The 16,309-nt window shown below is 38.2% G+C and overlaps 1 protein-coding gene across 2 annotated transcripts in view; it reads right to left on the bottom strand.

Moving 5' to 3' along the window:
- Window positions 1–3,986: 3,986 nt before the first annotated feature.
- The window catches only part of Slc38a2 (solute carrier family 38 member 2), a 13,419-nt gene continuing 1,096 nt past the window's right edge, over window positions 3,987–16,309 (bottom strand). The window contains exons 2-16 of one of the 2 annotated variants that reach the window (XM_010638358.3): window positions 16,096–16,292; window positions 15,771–15,852; window positions 15,508–15,623; window positions 12,551–12,624; window positions 12,357–12,449; window positions 12,151–12,232; window positions 10,268–10,350; window positions 9,758–9,816; window positions 9,504–9,671; window positions 9,125–9,204; window positions 8,924–9,024; window positions 8,272–8,396; window positions 7,773–7,917; window positions 7,568–7,665; window positions 3,987–6,889 (exon numbers count right to left, since the gene is read on the bottom strand). In XM_010638358.3, coding sequence (XP_010636660.1) covers window positions 6,791–6,889; window positions 7,568–7,665; window positions 7,773–7,917; window positions 8,272–8,396; window positions 8,924–9,024; window positions 9,125–9,204; window positions 9,504–9,671; window positions 9,758–9,816; window positions 10,268–10,350; window positions 12,151–12,232; window positions 12,357–12,449; window positions 12,551–12,624; window positions 15,508–15,623; window positions 15,771–15,852; window positions 16,096–16,220 — 1,530 coding nt within the window. In that variant the 5' untranslated portion in view covers window positions 16,221–16,292 and the 3' untranslated portion in view covers window positions 3,987–6,790. Of the gene's footprint in view, window positions 6,890–7,567; window positions 7,666–7,772; window positions 7,918–8,271; window positions 8,397–8,923; window positions 9,025–9,124; window positions 9,205–9,503; window positions 9,672–9,757; window positions 9,817–10,267; window positions 10,351–12,150; window positions 12,233–12,356; window positions 12,450–12,550; window positions 12,625–15,507; window positions 15,624–15,770; window positions 15,853–16,095; window positions 16,293–16,309 lie in introns of those variants that run through there. The other variant, XM_019209648.2, reaches the window with a different exon arrangement.

Genomic DNA, 16,309 nt, shown 5'->3' with positions numbered 1-16,309 from the left:
TTGAGACTCTTGGGTTTGTGCTGAGATCACAGTGATTCGGTACAGGTAGCAGCCAAAGCCACAGTCTTGTCAGGAAGCAGAGAAGGAGAGGCTCTGTAGCTTCAGCTGGTAGAAATGTGCATGTCAGGGGCCAGAGTGGAGGAACCTCTTGCTCCTTAGGGAATTTAGAGCCGCGTTTTTCCAACCATACTCTATAGGGTTCTAGGTTAAGGCTTCATGGGCCACTATGGATGGGTGTTAGGAGGCTGAGCACTGGGCTCCGGACCTCACCTAGGACTCTATTTCAACCAGCACAGTTCTGCTTTTCTCTAAATTATAGATTGGGCTCTACTTCAGATAGTTTCAAGATAATCAGATGACAAAATTGGTTTACCAGAACTACTTTCAGGGTAAGTGCTATAAGTGGTTTGAAAAGATGCTTAGAGAAGCCACTTAGGAAGGGTGGGGAGATAGGAGTGAGATCTTCAAGAGCAGGATGGAAATAAAAATATATAGCTAGGAAACAGTCATCTTAGGAGTAAATCCTGGCAAAACCTTTAAAGCTTTTGTTTTTCTGAGAATAGACAGGTTTGAAGGTAGAACTGAATTCATGAGAATGGAGGGTGGGCTGTGGGTATACGATAGGAAACTACAATCTCCATTTTACAACACAGCCAGAGGACTTAGGAGGAGGAATCTTAAACAGGACTTCACCATGTGGCACACAGTTGGGTATATAATGTAAAGTTCTCCTTTGCCATCTAAGCCTTCTGATACCCAGGCATTATTTGGTAAAAACTTGCTCAATAATGCTTTGAAGCTTTCATTAAAAATAGATTATTTTTGGAGAAGCAAGAGAGACTGAGGGTTGTGAACTGATGGTGTGGAAAATAACCAGAGAACATACATATTTCATGTTAATGAAGGACTCCCAAGGCTCAATAGCAGGTGATACTGACCACTAAGATGGATTCTAGGAAAGGAGACAGAGCAAAAGCAACACAAAAAAGATCTGAAACAGGGAATCGGAGGTGTCTGGTATAAGCTTCCAACAGCTCCCTTGTTCAAGCCCACGCAGGAATATGTTCGCTTTCTCTAGCAGTGAACAAGGACAAGCAGGAAACCTTTCCCAGGGAAGCCCAAATGAATTTCAGGGCCCAAGGCTTGCTTCTACAGGGAGGGCTTGGGGGCCAGTCACATAGGCTTATCTTGCTATGCAACTAGTCTTGCCTTTTAAAAAAATTGGAACACATCATTAATTGTGTAGTTGTGCAAAGCAACCTGACAAACCAGTCTGGCATGGGCCATTGCTCCAGATGAATTTAATAAAACCACCAGCCACTTATATGAAGAATGATCCAATGGCAGCATTCTTAGGAACTGGCCAAGGTTCAGCAACCAAACTTGCTGTGTTAACTCTTTCCACACAATATGTGGAGTGATAGCCAACTCTGGCTAGGACTGCCAAAAGAAAAGGAAAAAAAAATGTGTGACCTCAACAATGCTATAGGAAATAAAAGCTATTTCATCAACAATCATGCAAAGTACCTATGAACTACCTGTTAAGACCATTTTGAGTGTTGGGTTGGGGATAAATTAATGAAAAGAAAGATGCCCATTCCTACGAATCTTACAAGGAACTAGGAAAATGTGGCTTGAAGAAGCTTTTGAGTTGAGGCAAAGTCATAAAAACAAGCTGGTGTCCTGTATGGAAGTCCCCCAAAAGGAAATCTTTTCTCGAAATGGGTTTCTTTTTATCTCTAGGCTGTCTTATTAAGGTGCTTTGTTGGGAATGTCTTTCTAGTTAGGGGTAACAGTCTGAATTTGGGGTTCCCCAGGATGGAGAATTCTCAGGGTTACAAGTGAAACAGTTGATGACGATGCTTCTAGCCTATAACCATTGTTTCCCTGCTTTGAAAACTTCTTCCAACCAAAGGGACAGGTGCTGGCAACCACATGTTTATGTTGTCACCTTGCCCACCTACCTACAGGACTGACTGAAAAATACAGTGGGTGTTTCAATTAAACAAAAAACTTGTAGGCCACAGGGATTTAGCATAGTGGCACGATGCTTTTGAGGTCCTGAGTTCAATCCCTGATACCGGAAAAAAACCAAAAAACCCCCCAAAACTAAAAACTTATTATAGTAAAAGACACATTGCAAGGAACAATGGGAAAGGGGTGTTTGTAGCAAGGGCAAGTATTCTGAAGATTAATGGCAATGTGTCTTTTACTGTAGTAAATTAAGCCTCCACACTTTTGACCACCCCATGGATTTTTGAAGAGCAGAATTGGGGCTTGACCACTTACTGGCCAACTAGTTATCTAGAGAAACAAACTGAAGAAATTGGCTCAGAATCTCATGGCAATGCTCTGCAGTGTGACTTCTCGTTACTGAGGTCTCTAGAGCAGTGCTTGACTCTTGAAAGCCCACTGATCTTTTAATTCTCGCAAGAATCTCAATCTCAATAATCTCCATCTGCCATTTTTCCTTTATTTATACTGCTTCTCTTTACTTTTTCAGAAATGTAACCAAGCCAACTCTCCAGGTAAAAGTACTTCCAAGTCTAGACAAACAACTCTGGTTCTTCATTTAGAAATGTTTCTTGAATATTCCTTACTTCTGGCACCCTGGTATTAGTATTTTTGTCCTGGGTAGACCTACCTACCAGATACACTTCTAATTTTACATTAATAAACTGGCATTCTGGAGCATCTTGGAGATATTTAAAAACACATTAGCGGACTGGGAATTTAGCTTAGCAGCACTGCACCTTGCAAGCACAAGGTTTTGAGTTCAATCCCTGGTACCAAAAAACCCAAACGAAAAACCCATTAGCACAGTTGAAAAGGAATGGACTCTTACAATGGAACTGACACAGGCAGCATGGGGTTAAGTGTTCCATAAAAGGTGTCAATGAGTACCAGTCTCAACCCTCCTTTGCTCAATTTAGATGTTGCAAATTGTGTGGCACTTCCTAATTGCAACCCTTTGCCAATTCATTGTAGCTGGGCTGTTCTTTGGAGTTTACTGTCACTGGAACCACCTGCTGTCCTAAACTACCTTCCCACTGACTCAACTTCCCAATGATTCAGCTTGTCATTCCACTTTCTAAGCCCAGGCCATTTTTGGCTATTTAAGTAGGCCCTCACGGAACTATCCACTGTATCCTAGTAACTCTCATTTCAGCTTGTCATTCCACTTTCTAAGCCCAGGCCATTTTTGGCTATTTAAGTAGGCCCTCACGGATCCACTGTATCCTAGTAACCCTCAGGTAAACCAAGCTGCTACTCTAAGAATGGACATCTCGGTGAAGCCTGACTTTTTCCCCAAGTGTCTCCCAGTGCTCCTTTATTCTGATTGCATCAAGATAGCTTTCTGAAAAACTAAACCTGGATTCCAGACTGCCCAAAGTCAAATCTGGGCCCTAATGATGCTTTGGTATCTTCCTCCAACATGAAAATGAAACAAAAGTTTGATGCTTTGGTATCTTCCTCCAACATGAAAATGTGAAACAAATGTCTTTTTCATTCAACTTATGTGGAGAGCATGTCTGCCTAGTTTGCTGAGTTAGTGCCCAATTAGTGCTTTAGGCTGATATAGTTATTTTATCTTGCTAGATAAAGGAGTTTGCCTGCTTTGCTATAATTATAATGATTTATATATGAATATGAGATATAAGACATGTAATGGAGGATCGCGAAATGATGATTTCTCCACACTAGCTATAGTCTGTTACACTAAGAAAAATCCTCATTGGAGGAGTAATTGTTGCCATGGCGCGTTACCTAATGTAAAAAAACTCTAGTCTATATAAAAAAATATATTCCTTTATTTAAATACCTTCTCCACACAATTAATAAAACCTCAAAAAAATCCTAACTATTACATGCTTTCTTGCTAGCGAGCGGCGCACAACAAACTTATCAAGTAAAAACTATTATTAGGCCTTCACAAGGCACCAGTACGTGTTTATCCTATCGTATCAAAGAAAAAACACTGCTACTCAGGATTAAGCATATATTTATTTTAGTTCAGTTAAAACAAACATACATTGTTTCATTGAAACGGTGTAGCACTCCTTGCCAACAAACCATACTGGAATTGTTGGCCTCTAACAGTACAGTGGGGCATGTACACTATATACACCAAGTTAACACAGCCAGCTTCTCAAAAGGTCTCTCAATATACTAATCACATTTTGGTAATGACTGCATTTTGAAAATTTGGACCTTATTCAAAATTTAAGAGATTTGAACTTGTACCAAGTTCTCATGAAAAAATTTGCTGTCTAACCAGTTTATTACAAATACAATTTTAACAAATATTTTAAATGTTCAGTATTTGTACATAATGTCAATTTTATATTGAATTCTCTGTACAGGTACTTTTGTGACTTACATATAATGTGAATTCGTCAAAATGCAGTTAAGAAACTTACAGGAATATATACACTTGAACCCCAACACCCAATCCTGATATGTACAACCTATTTACAAATACATATGGACAGACATTTTATGTACACAGATTATCATAAATATTGAAAAATAGGTTAGCTTTAATGGGTTAATGCTGTTCTATAAATAACATTAGTTTATAACTGAAACATCCACGGAAGACAGTAATGCAAAATGAGGTGACAAGACAGTGGTTTTAATACTGAAGACTGCTCATTAATCGGAATTCACTGTTTAGGAACCTATAACAGACAAGATAACTCCAAGAATACATGATGGAATTTATCCTAGGAGCTGATTTTAAACCTCAGGTAACCAAAGGATTAAGGGCAGCCTCTCCACATTGACTTGCTACGTATGAAAAAGGTTTCTTGTTTCCATTCCAGGTTGCCAAGTACTTCACAAAGGATGTGAACTGTAGAAAACAACTCTTTACTTGCAATTCCCGGCAGGTCTTTAGGTGTAGTATCAGCAACTTTTCCTAGGAACGCATACAGAAGAGCCAATTCTTGGTCTGAATTAGAGGTAAGGTTCTGGATTCGAATGGAGTGTCCAAAGCCCAATTAAATGAAAGCAGTGCTGTAGAATGTCTTCTCACTGCCTTTTTATTTCTAGATGGTCCCAAGAATTTTATCTTCGTAAAAACAAGAAAGGACCATTGGTTTCACCCAAGGTAAGCACTACAAGACGTCTTCCAGTTCTGTAAGGGCCTTTAATTACAGACACATCTTGTATATAAATTTAGTCACATATAATACAAGAATGTGTAACAAAAACCTTGTCTGCCACATTGCTGGCCCTTGCTTCACACTAAAAATGTTTCATTCAAGAGAAAACCTTAGAGCCAGATAACTGATGATTTGTTTCCCTCAACCACTTAATGGAATTACATTAGATTTGACAGTATGCCGGATGGGCAAAGTACCACATTACTTAATAATATATTCACCATACACCGTAAAGTACAATAATGTGCTCTTAAAGCCAAGTTTCAAAGTAATTTTGCCACTTTTAACTGGAATTGAAATGGAAAGGTAAACATGCAGCTGGACCAAAACTACAATCAGGTTGCACTGTTCTCCTTAGCTTATCATCTGTTGGATGTAAACAAGTAATTCTACATTGTATAAGAATGAGATGACAATTCAGTGCAAAAGTTCTTTAAAAAGCTTACTGCATGAAAAACCCATTGGCTTATATGAAGAGAACTTATACCAGGTATCGGTGTAACATGTGGATTAGACCTCTACTGTAGACAAAACATGAATTCGACTAAGTCATACATTGTCAAGTAAATCACACTTCCAGTAGATGAGCATTTTGAAAAACTGTACTTCTCTGGATAGAATGGTTTTGGCCTACTGCCATCCAAATACCCATTTCTCACTGCTGGAAGCAATGTCTAAAAAGGGCTGGCCCAAAAAGACCCAGAACTGTCCATCAGCTCCGGAGACAGATGCAACTGAATAAGCCCTATTTTACCCAATTGCACTATTTGGTACCTCAAAATTAGTTATTTCCCATAGAAATATCTGCATTATTTTCCATTCTATTAAGGTTGAAGACCAAAACACTTTTGTCTGGATGAAAAGACTTCATCTGATTTGGTGTAGCAATAAGTACTCAATTATCCTTGAAGTACAGTGAAGTTTTAAATGGAATAACAACAACAAAAAAAACTGTTCCTAATTCATGGTACAAGTGTTTTCTCTAAAAATTACTTTGGGTAAAAAAGTATTTGGCTTATAATGCCTACAAAAAAGGCAAATCATTACATAATGTTAATATTTATTTTTAAATACCAATGAAATTACTTTTTGGAACTGACAACTGTTTCTGGTTAAAATCCAAAAAAAGCCATTTCTTAAAAGTAAAATAGTACATCTGAGGTCATTAAGTATTTTTGGTACAAAAAAAAAAATAGTGTTTTCCTCAATGGTTATTTCAATACTTTGCTGTAAATTAAGAAGAATTGTTTCTCACATCGAATGGTTCCATTAGGCACATTCAAGTAAAATCATAAAATATCTAAGTTAAACAATGACAACAGCCAAACATGTGGCTTGATAAAAGTTCATCCATTCTCTGGAATGGAATAAAATTGTCACTTCCCTTAACCCAAGTCTCGTGGTTTTGTTGTTAATATCCGTTCCTAATGCACAGATAAGTTTAAAAAAAAAAAAAAAAGGAAAAAAAAAGTTCACTTATTCTGCATTCAGAAGAACCAGCGAGGAATTTACATCTCAAAAGGAAGTGAAACTGAAAACATTAGGTGAAATTTCATAGCAGTTGAGAGTCGACTCAACACCGGCATCATCGGATGGACTATTAAGAGTTTGAGCGGTGCCAATTAATGGCCACCTCCAGAGGCATTGTGTACCCAATCCAAAACAATCAAGGCCATGCTTCCAATCATCACCACAATGCCACTCAGCAGGAAAAGCAGAGCCTGCAATGAACACACAGAAAAAAATACATCAGCAAGCAACATACCAGCTAAACATTCTTCTGCTTTTAACATGGACTAAGAATTGCTGAACAGCAGTTCCATGTATTGTGCAGTGTTCTATGTACGGCTAAGTTACAGAGGAAGATGACTTCTCCATTCCCTTCTCAGACAAAAAAGACATTTTCGTCAATAAACTACTTCATATAGAGCTGGACAGGAAGGGTCCACCCGCCCCCTTGGGACAGTCTTTTTATTAAAGAGTAAAACAATTACTGGCACTGTGCAATTTTGACACTAGGAAATACTGTGACCGAGAAGCTGTCTTTTTCCTAAATATCCCCAAACCAGGATTCTGTTCTAGACCCACAATGGTTAGCATATCACAGAGGCCTTACTACCTTAGGGTTAGGAGATGCTAGGGAGCACATGGAGAGAAGCCTCCAAGAGCTCTGCTTTGAGAATAGGCATCCTTGTCTGAATGAAATGACGCATCTTTACTTTTATGAAATTGAAGTATCTTTTACATCCCCCTGCCCAACCATCCATCTGTCAAGTTATATCATAGCTAAAATATTTACTAAACTTTTAAAGTGAAACTATGATAGTAGAGAAACTGAAAATCAGTTGGCAAAACTGAAACTGTTATTACTGTTGCTCTGGTCACAATCTTTCACTCACCCCTATCTTTTGCACAGATTTCATTGGTTCTTTCTTCACCAACTTGATATAGAAGGCAGATGGGAGAATAAAAATCAACATAGCAGCCGCAGATGCACCTATAAAAGAACATTTATTGTTTCCTGAGAATTCAATTGGTTATTTAACATTTTAAGCCTTAACATCCCCAATATTTGAGTCGACTTTCATATTTTAAAAGACTTACCAATGAAACCGAAAATATCCCTAATAGTTGGGACAAAGATGACAAGCAGGTTGGTAAATGCCAAGATAGATACTGTAATGAGACTGTGACGCCACCAACTGAAATCTTTTGCTGCACACAACAGATGAGTTACAGAACTCCGGATCTGCAAAAAATAATTTAAAGAAAACCTATCTGTAGCTATGTAAAGAATTTCTAAGTAATAGGGACTGCATGTAAAACAGTAACCATTTGTAAAGGAAACTGTACTTTCTCCTCTGCTGCTGTTTTTTTCCCCCAAAATATTTGAACATTACTATTATTTTGTATCTTAAATTATGAAAGAAATGTCCCACTATCTTTTGAAAATCTACACTGTATTTCAATAAAGCCCCTTAGAAATCATCACCAACTGCGTATTGCTCTATTGCTGATCCTTCTGACAGAAATAAAAATGTTACAAATCTTCATGTTTAAAAACTCATCCTTACTGAAAAAGGGCAAGTGATTGATTACTTACTGGGAAAATAACTACTGGTACAGTGAGGGTGACAGCCACTAGCACAGCCAAACGGACAATGAGAAGAATGATATCTGTTCCCACAACAGAAGAGTAGGTATGAAGCAATTCAGACTCAACATGTCCTACAGGGAAAGAGCAAAAAAAGCTTTCAGTGTGTGGTTTCCTCTGGAGATCAAGTAGAAAACCTAACTCACAGTGAAATCTCCACCAAAATTTTAGCTACTCACAAAGTAACTATAAACTAAGACGCTAATACGATTAATTTGGAATTACAGTCAATGCAATTAAAATAACATTCAAAGGAAAAAATTTCTAACTACCAAGTAGAGATTTAGCCACATGACCTCCATTAAAAACAACAGGAACCAAATAGCTAAATCCCATGGATTGGCTTACTTGTATGTTGTCAGTTTAATGGTAATGGGAGAACTTATCACAGGCAAGGACATCATACACACATGCCAAAGAATGACTAATAAGTGTTTTCAAACCTAGACTCTAGCAACTACTGATGAAATGCATTATAGAAAATTCTAAGGTCTAAATTCAATGGCTTATCAAATGCCAGATTTACCAAAAGACTCAATTTTTACACAAAGTGTCTGTCTTATTTCAATGTTCTTCCCCTTCTAAACTAGATATTATTTACCGTAAAAAGTCAAGTATCCAAAAAGAGCAGCAAGCAGATACATCAGAAACATAGCAAAAAATGAAATCTTGGACACATTCATCATTCTTCTTCGGCTGCGGCTATGTAGATTCAAAAGAAAATGCAAATATGTGTATCAGCAACAGTTATAAACAGTAGTCTTACTATTTTCCCAGTAAACTTATTAAAAAAAATACTTACTCCTTCAGCTCTTCGTAGATGGGCAGAATGGCAGGATGACAGACAAATGAAAATGTCAGAATCGGTACAGCATAGACAGTCTGAAAAGAGATGCAGAAGTCTATTAATACCCCAATGTTATACTCTGTCACCGTTGTAGCTAAGCCCATTCAGTGTGATCAATATCTTAACTGCTGAATGTTCCTGAACACCATGATTATTTTATTTCTCAATCTACTTTAAGTAAATCAACACTTTCTTCAGAATTCTTGGTAACTAGCTATCATACACTTTCTACAATTCACCTATTATCCATCTTCCCCTTGTCTTAGGAGTTACTATTGGGTAATTTCCCTCTTCCCTCCTAAAGCGTTCCTTTGAGAAAATATTATTTAGTCACCTTTGAGTTGAAGATAAAATAGTGTGGTCTGCAAGAGTCAACTGCAGTTGCGTTAAAAGCCCCTTGGGATACAGATGATGTTGGGTGTATTAAAGTGCCATTCATTGTTTCATTCAGTATCAAAGCAACTTCCATAGGACAAGGAATCTGAAATTTCTTGCAAATCACCTGAAATACATTATTTTACAGTTTTAAAAACACAATAATGTGACAAGGCTTATAAACAATATTTTCTACAGAAAAACTCAACCTACCACAATCAGAAAGAACACCATACACAACAAGGAAAGGCCACTGGTGTATCCCAAATATCCTGTAAGAGGTAGGAAAATAGCAGATTATTAGTTTAAGTAAGGTTACAAGACAAATATTTCTCCATGGAATGACCATATTCTGCTGGGAAGATTTTAGGCACACTAAATTTTAGTAGGTATAATGTTAAACTTCTAACACGTCTAAATAATAAGATTATCACTCCTTATTACTCACAAAGGACAGATAATAGAGAAATGCAAAAGAAGTATTTTGACCTTTTGGGGACTGTCTTGCTAGGACGTATGAAAGAATTACAGGGGCTATAAAGATACAGCTCAGCAGTGGAGCTCTTACCTAACATGCACAAGGCCCCAGTTACAGCAAAAAAAGAAAGAACTTGCAACTCCCACAGGTACTTGTTTAGGGCCTTTTAAACTCTCACTAATTTCTAGAAAGAGTAAGTGCTGGCAAGTCTCTTTTCAGTAATCTTTAAAAATGGGTTTGCTCACCTAAATTTCTCAGCAGCGACAAAGGAAGAATGAGTACCAGTGACACCAGCAGAACCAAATAATCACCATTCAGATACCACAATCTGAATCAAAGAAAAGAGAAACAAGGTCAAAGCTAGCTATGGAGTACATACAAGTCTTCACAGATGACTCATTACAGAAATATCATAAAGATAAACATGAAAAAGGGGTCTTGGAGTATTCCTTATTCAAGACAGCAATAACTTTTTAACTTTGTATACTGGATCAATATTCATTCAGGTTACAATTGGAGTATAAAAGTCTAACTTTTAGCCGGTCGTGGTGGCGCACACCTGTAATCCCAGCATTTGGGAGGCTGAGGCGGGAGGATTTGAGACCAGCCTGGGCTACATAGTGAGTTCCAGATCCGTCAGTTTTTTGAGACCCTGTCTCAAAAAACAAAACAAAAGTCTAACTTTTGTCCTACTGCTTGCTCTAGAAGGCTGCCAGCTGATTCATAACACAAATTGCTTCTTAAAGGCTTGATACTAACATAGGGAACAAAGCTGCCTTGTGAACCCAGTGAGCTTATCTTTAAGCACTTCTAGAAAAAATACTGCACACATCAACTATGTCATAGTTTGAGCTTGCCTTTTCACATGCTGGCAACAAGTACATTTTACAATAAAAATTTTTTCAGACAATTTTTAGCAAATATACTTATTAAACATTTCAACAGGGAAAATTTTCCATAGTTAGGCAAACCACCACCACCCAAAACCAACCTGTTCCCCAAACCACAACTTTACTTGAGACTAGAGTACGCTGTTGATACCTTGACTCCCAAAATATAGTAAAAAGATCTCTTCTGAACATCGTATGTTCCTTAATAAAGAGCTATACTCAAAAGCCACCATTTGTAAACTGTGTATGAACTCTACTTCATTTACTCCAGCAACAAGGACCCCACTGAAAATTAGTAGGTAAAAATCAGCTATCAGCTTGGATGAGAGCACATGCCTACAATCCCAGCACTCAGGAGGCCAAAACGGAGGATCACCGAGTTGAGGCCAACCTGAGCTACTTATTGAGTTCAAAGCCAGCCTGAACTACAAGTGAGTCCCTATTGCTAAAAACTAAAACAACCAAAAAAGCAGTTTACTAAATTACATTCCTACATTTCTAAAGCAACAAAGATACCCAATAAGCTGTATAAAGTTGAGAAATAGTCTAGCCCTGTGTTTACTTAAGGGGTCCACTGGGATGAGTAACTTTGCCAATAAGGTTTCTACAATACAGTGACATATTTTGTTGTAGCTGGCATGAAGCAGATTAAGTTTAATGCTTTTTGTGGGGGTGGGTATTGGGGATCAAACTCAGGTCCTTGCACAATGCAGGCAGAGGCACCACTGAGCTAAATCCCCAGCCCTATGATTGGTTTTTAATGTAATTCAGAGCTTCAGTGTTAGGCTGGGATCTATGTTCAATAAATCTCACTTTCTTAATATGAACATAATGAGAAAGCAATTCTAAAAAACCTGTTCTCACACACGGGTTAGAAATTACTGCAGATGAGCCAGGTGTGGTAGCACACACCTGTAATCCCAGCACTGAGGAGGCGGAGGAAGGACTGCCTGGCAGTTCAAAGCCAGCCTGAACTACATAGTGAGACCCTGTCTCAAAAAAAAGGGAAAACAGAAACAGAAAACCCAAGAAATTACTACAGATGTCTGAAATTAGAGCTAGCTACCACTATCTTTGGTTTTTCATTTTCAGAAAGTTCTTAGCAGTTTACGGGGGGACTTCTTGGTCAGTCAACAGTAACTTTATGTTCTGACAATCATTTTATATCCAATTTTGGGAAAATGTATCTAACCATTTTAGACTGTTGCTTCTTAGGAGTAACCTTACTTAGCACCTACCCAGTTGTATCTTCAATGTTCATTAAAGCCTGGATCACCAAAGGTAACTCATATTTCACTATGAAGAGGTAGCTTGACATAGCTGGAGGAAAACAAAATTATACCATTACAAGTGCAAAATGCGGCATGTGACACAACTCACATGTCACCACTCTGTCCTACGCAGTAAACAAAGTCTAACAAATTGCCTTGTAAGAAATTCTTACCTCCAATGTTCTGCATGGTAATTGACCCAGAGGCTGCCAGCTTTCCAACCAGTCCAAATGCTTTATGCCCCAACTGTTCATATAATAAAGACCCTACAATTTAAAGAAAACAAACATAAACAAAACAGTTGAGGGGAAAAAAAAAATCACTAAAGGTATAAGTTATTTGAGAAAAATTAAGAATGCTATCATACCTCCTTCATTGGCAGTCTTCAAAAGGAGGTGAACAGAATATAAGGAAAATATTGACACAAACGTCAAGAGAATTCTGATGAGAAAAGGAAAAGGGTTATAAATAAGTAGGTCTATTAAAAACAATGCTTTTGGGTTCTTTCAAGTAACATTAAATATGGAAATGTGCCTTATTTGTGCTAAAATGCCCCCAAGAACTACTCTTTCTTCTGGTAGCTGAAGTGTCAAGTCTGTCACCTGGTATTAAAAAGGTGTTTCATGTCTGGGGTAATAGTACCACACTACTGGTCAGGGATGAACACACTGTGTGAAATACATCAGGCATCAGTAAAAGCCCAGCTTCCCAAAGGACTAAGTAATGATTCTAGCACCTAGCTGTATACCTCTCACTTCTCTGGATTTTAACAGCTCCCTGTAAAGGTTGGCCATTAAACTCAGCCCACAAAATTTTTGTGAAATCCAACTGAGACAATTTCAGGAAAGGCCCGGAGACTGCATGAACTATGTAGATAAGGACAGCAATGGGAAGGGAGAAATGATACTCTGAAAGTATCAGGCCCTATGAACTTTACTAAGGACTGGGCAAAGAACTGTAACTACTGTGAGGATACTTCTGCACTGACTGCATGGTGAGGAATATGCACCTGTGCTACAGCAGGCAGAGTATCAGCCGCACTATATAAACTGTCTAGTCTCTGTGACCCTTCTCTTTGAACTAAAGGGGAGGGGAAGAGTACAGGGAAGAAGAGAGACTGTAGTACCATCTACTTTTCCTTTAGGCTATGGGTTCTGTCTCATTTCACTTAATTTGCCTTCCAAAAGGGAAAGTAAGGATAGGGACTTTTTAACAAGCAAAAAATAACTAGATGTAGTGACACACATTTGTGACCCTAACACTCTGGGAAGCTAAAGCAGGAAAACAGCATGTCTGAGGCCAGCCAGGGCAACTCAGACCCTGTCCCAAAAAAAAGGAGGGCCGGGGATTTAGCTCAGTGGTCCCACCACCTGCCTTAAAAACAAAAACAAAAAACCTGGAAAAACTCACAGAAAGCTCTCCAAACAGGACAACCATAAGTCTTGATTCTGTATGGGCAAATTACATACAGTACTATATATAAACTGATGGCAAAGAAACTGATGTCTAGGAGTTAAGCACAGCAAGTAGTATTTATCTGGTGTACCAATGCCAGACTCTTTATGGAGTCTAGTTCTAAGGTGACACTATTAGCTTCACCTCCAACTGGAGAAAAGTTTATTTTAAATCGAAACAAATTAAGTCCTTCATTGTCTCACACTGAAATGACAAGGGATAACTGGATTTCACATCCGTTTTCTACTTCATACCTTTGAGATCACTAAAAATCTCAAGACTAATTCTACTTAAAAAGGTCAGCTACAGAATTATTTTAAGTGAATTGTGGCAGCTATGTGGCTTTTGGCCTCTCCATACAACAATATAGTGGAATAAAAAACTCACGCAATCTTGGTATTTTTTAGCCATTTATTAATATGGTTAATCAAATACATAAGCTCCTTATGAAAGCAGAATTCCCAAAGTTCAAGGGTAACACATCTTTGCTTCCACTCATGAAACAGTTGCCGTTTTATCTCATTAAAATTCTGTACTCTAACCACATTGGCAGTATTTTAAAATTGCTTCCAGTTTTTAATACCAAGAGCTACAGAGGGTTTCAAATATTAACTCTGATGCCATTAGAAATTCCGTCTAAGAATTTTGAGTTTAAGATCCTAATCACATGTATTCTTGATCCTTTACCTTTCCAAGAGGTTTTAAAAGCCTCATTCTAATGAAACAAACCCAATGAACTCTAGCTTCTAGTACTCATAGCCAGTCTTAGATTCTGTGGAATTTCGCAGTGTATTGTAAAGGTCTGCTTTCCTTTTAATGAGCCTTCTGTCATGCTAGAGAAAATAAGCTGAGTAGCAGTCACCAGGAAGCTAACTAAAACACATCCGTCACAAAGGGACGTGTGGTTTCTTCACCGGAATGATAACACTAAGGCATGAAGCTAGCCTCTGCCCCAAGTCCGCAGGTACTTGAAATTAATAACTGTGATAAACATGCAGGTGCTTTTTTCATCCTGGTAATACGGTTCCTATTTCTGCTATAATTTTCAAGGGTCAATGACCACAGAATGGATAAAAGAATCACTTCTATATAAAATTCTCAATGCTTCCAAAATTTTATCGAGGCATTTATGCTGGAAAGCAAAAGAGTAACTCTAACCAGGCAACTTGAGGGAAAAACACTTCTAAGTGGGTACTTAATAAAATATTCATTTTGGCCATACTATGTGGCAAATACATAGGCCTAAGAAAGATAAACATTAAAAAATTGTTTTTCAGCATCCAGAAAATGATTTACTTGTTCTAAAACAAATATGTTCTAGGCTAGGTAAATATCACCACACCTTACAATTTTTCCTTTCCTTATTCACAAAAGGGGCCACAGGTCCTTGGGGTTACTTTGTCAACTTAATCAAACTTATTTGGGAAGCATTTCACTCAGTAATACTTTTGGCTTCTACTTGATTTATCAATGGTTTTGTTACCCAGTACCTGCCAATTTTTTTTTTGAAAAACCCATTTTTCACCAACTGAAAAAGATTTTGGGTTTAATTTTTCAGGTTTTTTTTTTTTTTTTGTACCGAGGATCGAACTCAGGTCCTTGTGCTTGCGAGGCAGGCGGCAGCACCGAGCTAAATCCCCGGGGCCAATTTTTCAGTTTTAAATGGTACCTTTTTTTCTACCCAATTGGCTTTCTTGATATCGTGCATTACGTAGAATAGAGATTTTAGGGTTTCTCATACTTTTAACTTTGAACAATTTTTAAGTCAACTATTTCAACTGTAAATTCAGTTTTTGGAGCCAAAATGTGTTTTACCCATCATTTAACTGCCCTGCATGGCAGGCAGACTCACTACTTACACATACTTACATAAAAAGAGCAATTCCAGTATTAGCCATGGCATAAGAAAGCCCAAGGATTCCACTGCCCACAATCGCATTGCTCAGATTAAATACTGACATTCCAAAGGAAGTAGTACCTGGATGCTACATAGAGGGAAACGATAACCAAACATATAACAATAATTAAACGGAGAAAACCAGTTTGGGGCAAGTTAGATTTGAAATCTAAAAGTAAAACTAGTCTTTTACTCCATAAAGCCACAGACACAGAAATTATAGTTTTTAACTTACAAAGTCTGTTTCATACTTCTTCTTCCCCAAATTCGATTCAAGCAGAAAGTTCTGGTTTTCAGGATCTACATCTGCATAATGGCTGCAAAATATACGCATTATTTTAATTTATTGAAAGACACTGGTTCAATATAACACAGCCCACTGTTCTGTCCTAACAATGTGTAAACACAAAAGACGCTGTCATTGCAATAACACAACTGGGTACCTCGAGATGATACGCTCTCCAAATAAATGCACCAGTAAATGCTAACTGGCATCATCGGGACCTTAAGTAACTCCCCGACTCCGGCAAGCTGTTTTTAAAGCGCACAACTTCACTTACCTTTTCAGAGCAGCTTGCTTCGTAGGGTAGGCGTAGTTGAAGTCGCTGTTGGAACTGTAGCTACTGCTGTCCTCATCCGGGGAAATATTGAACCTTCCCATTTCGGTCTTCTTCATGCTGTGCATCAGGCTCGGCAGGCTGGCAGGGCTGAGCTCCTTTTGTCCTTGGCGGTGCACAGGCCCTCGAGGCTGCCTGCGAAAGCAGAGGCGGCGTC

Source organism: Fukomys damarensis, unplaced genomic scaffold (assembly GCF_012274545.1).
Source record: "Fukomys damarensis isolate Sample0158 unplaced genomic scaffold, DMR_v1.0_HiC HiC_scaffold_15, whole genome shotgun sequence".
NCBI classification, from domain to species: Eukaryota; Metazoa; Chordata; class Mammalia; order Rodentia; family Bathyergidae; genus Fukomys; species Fukomys damarensis.
Note: the sequence above shows the minus strand (reverse complement) of the source record. Positions and strands in the feature narration are given on the sequence as shown.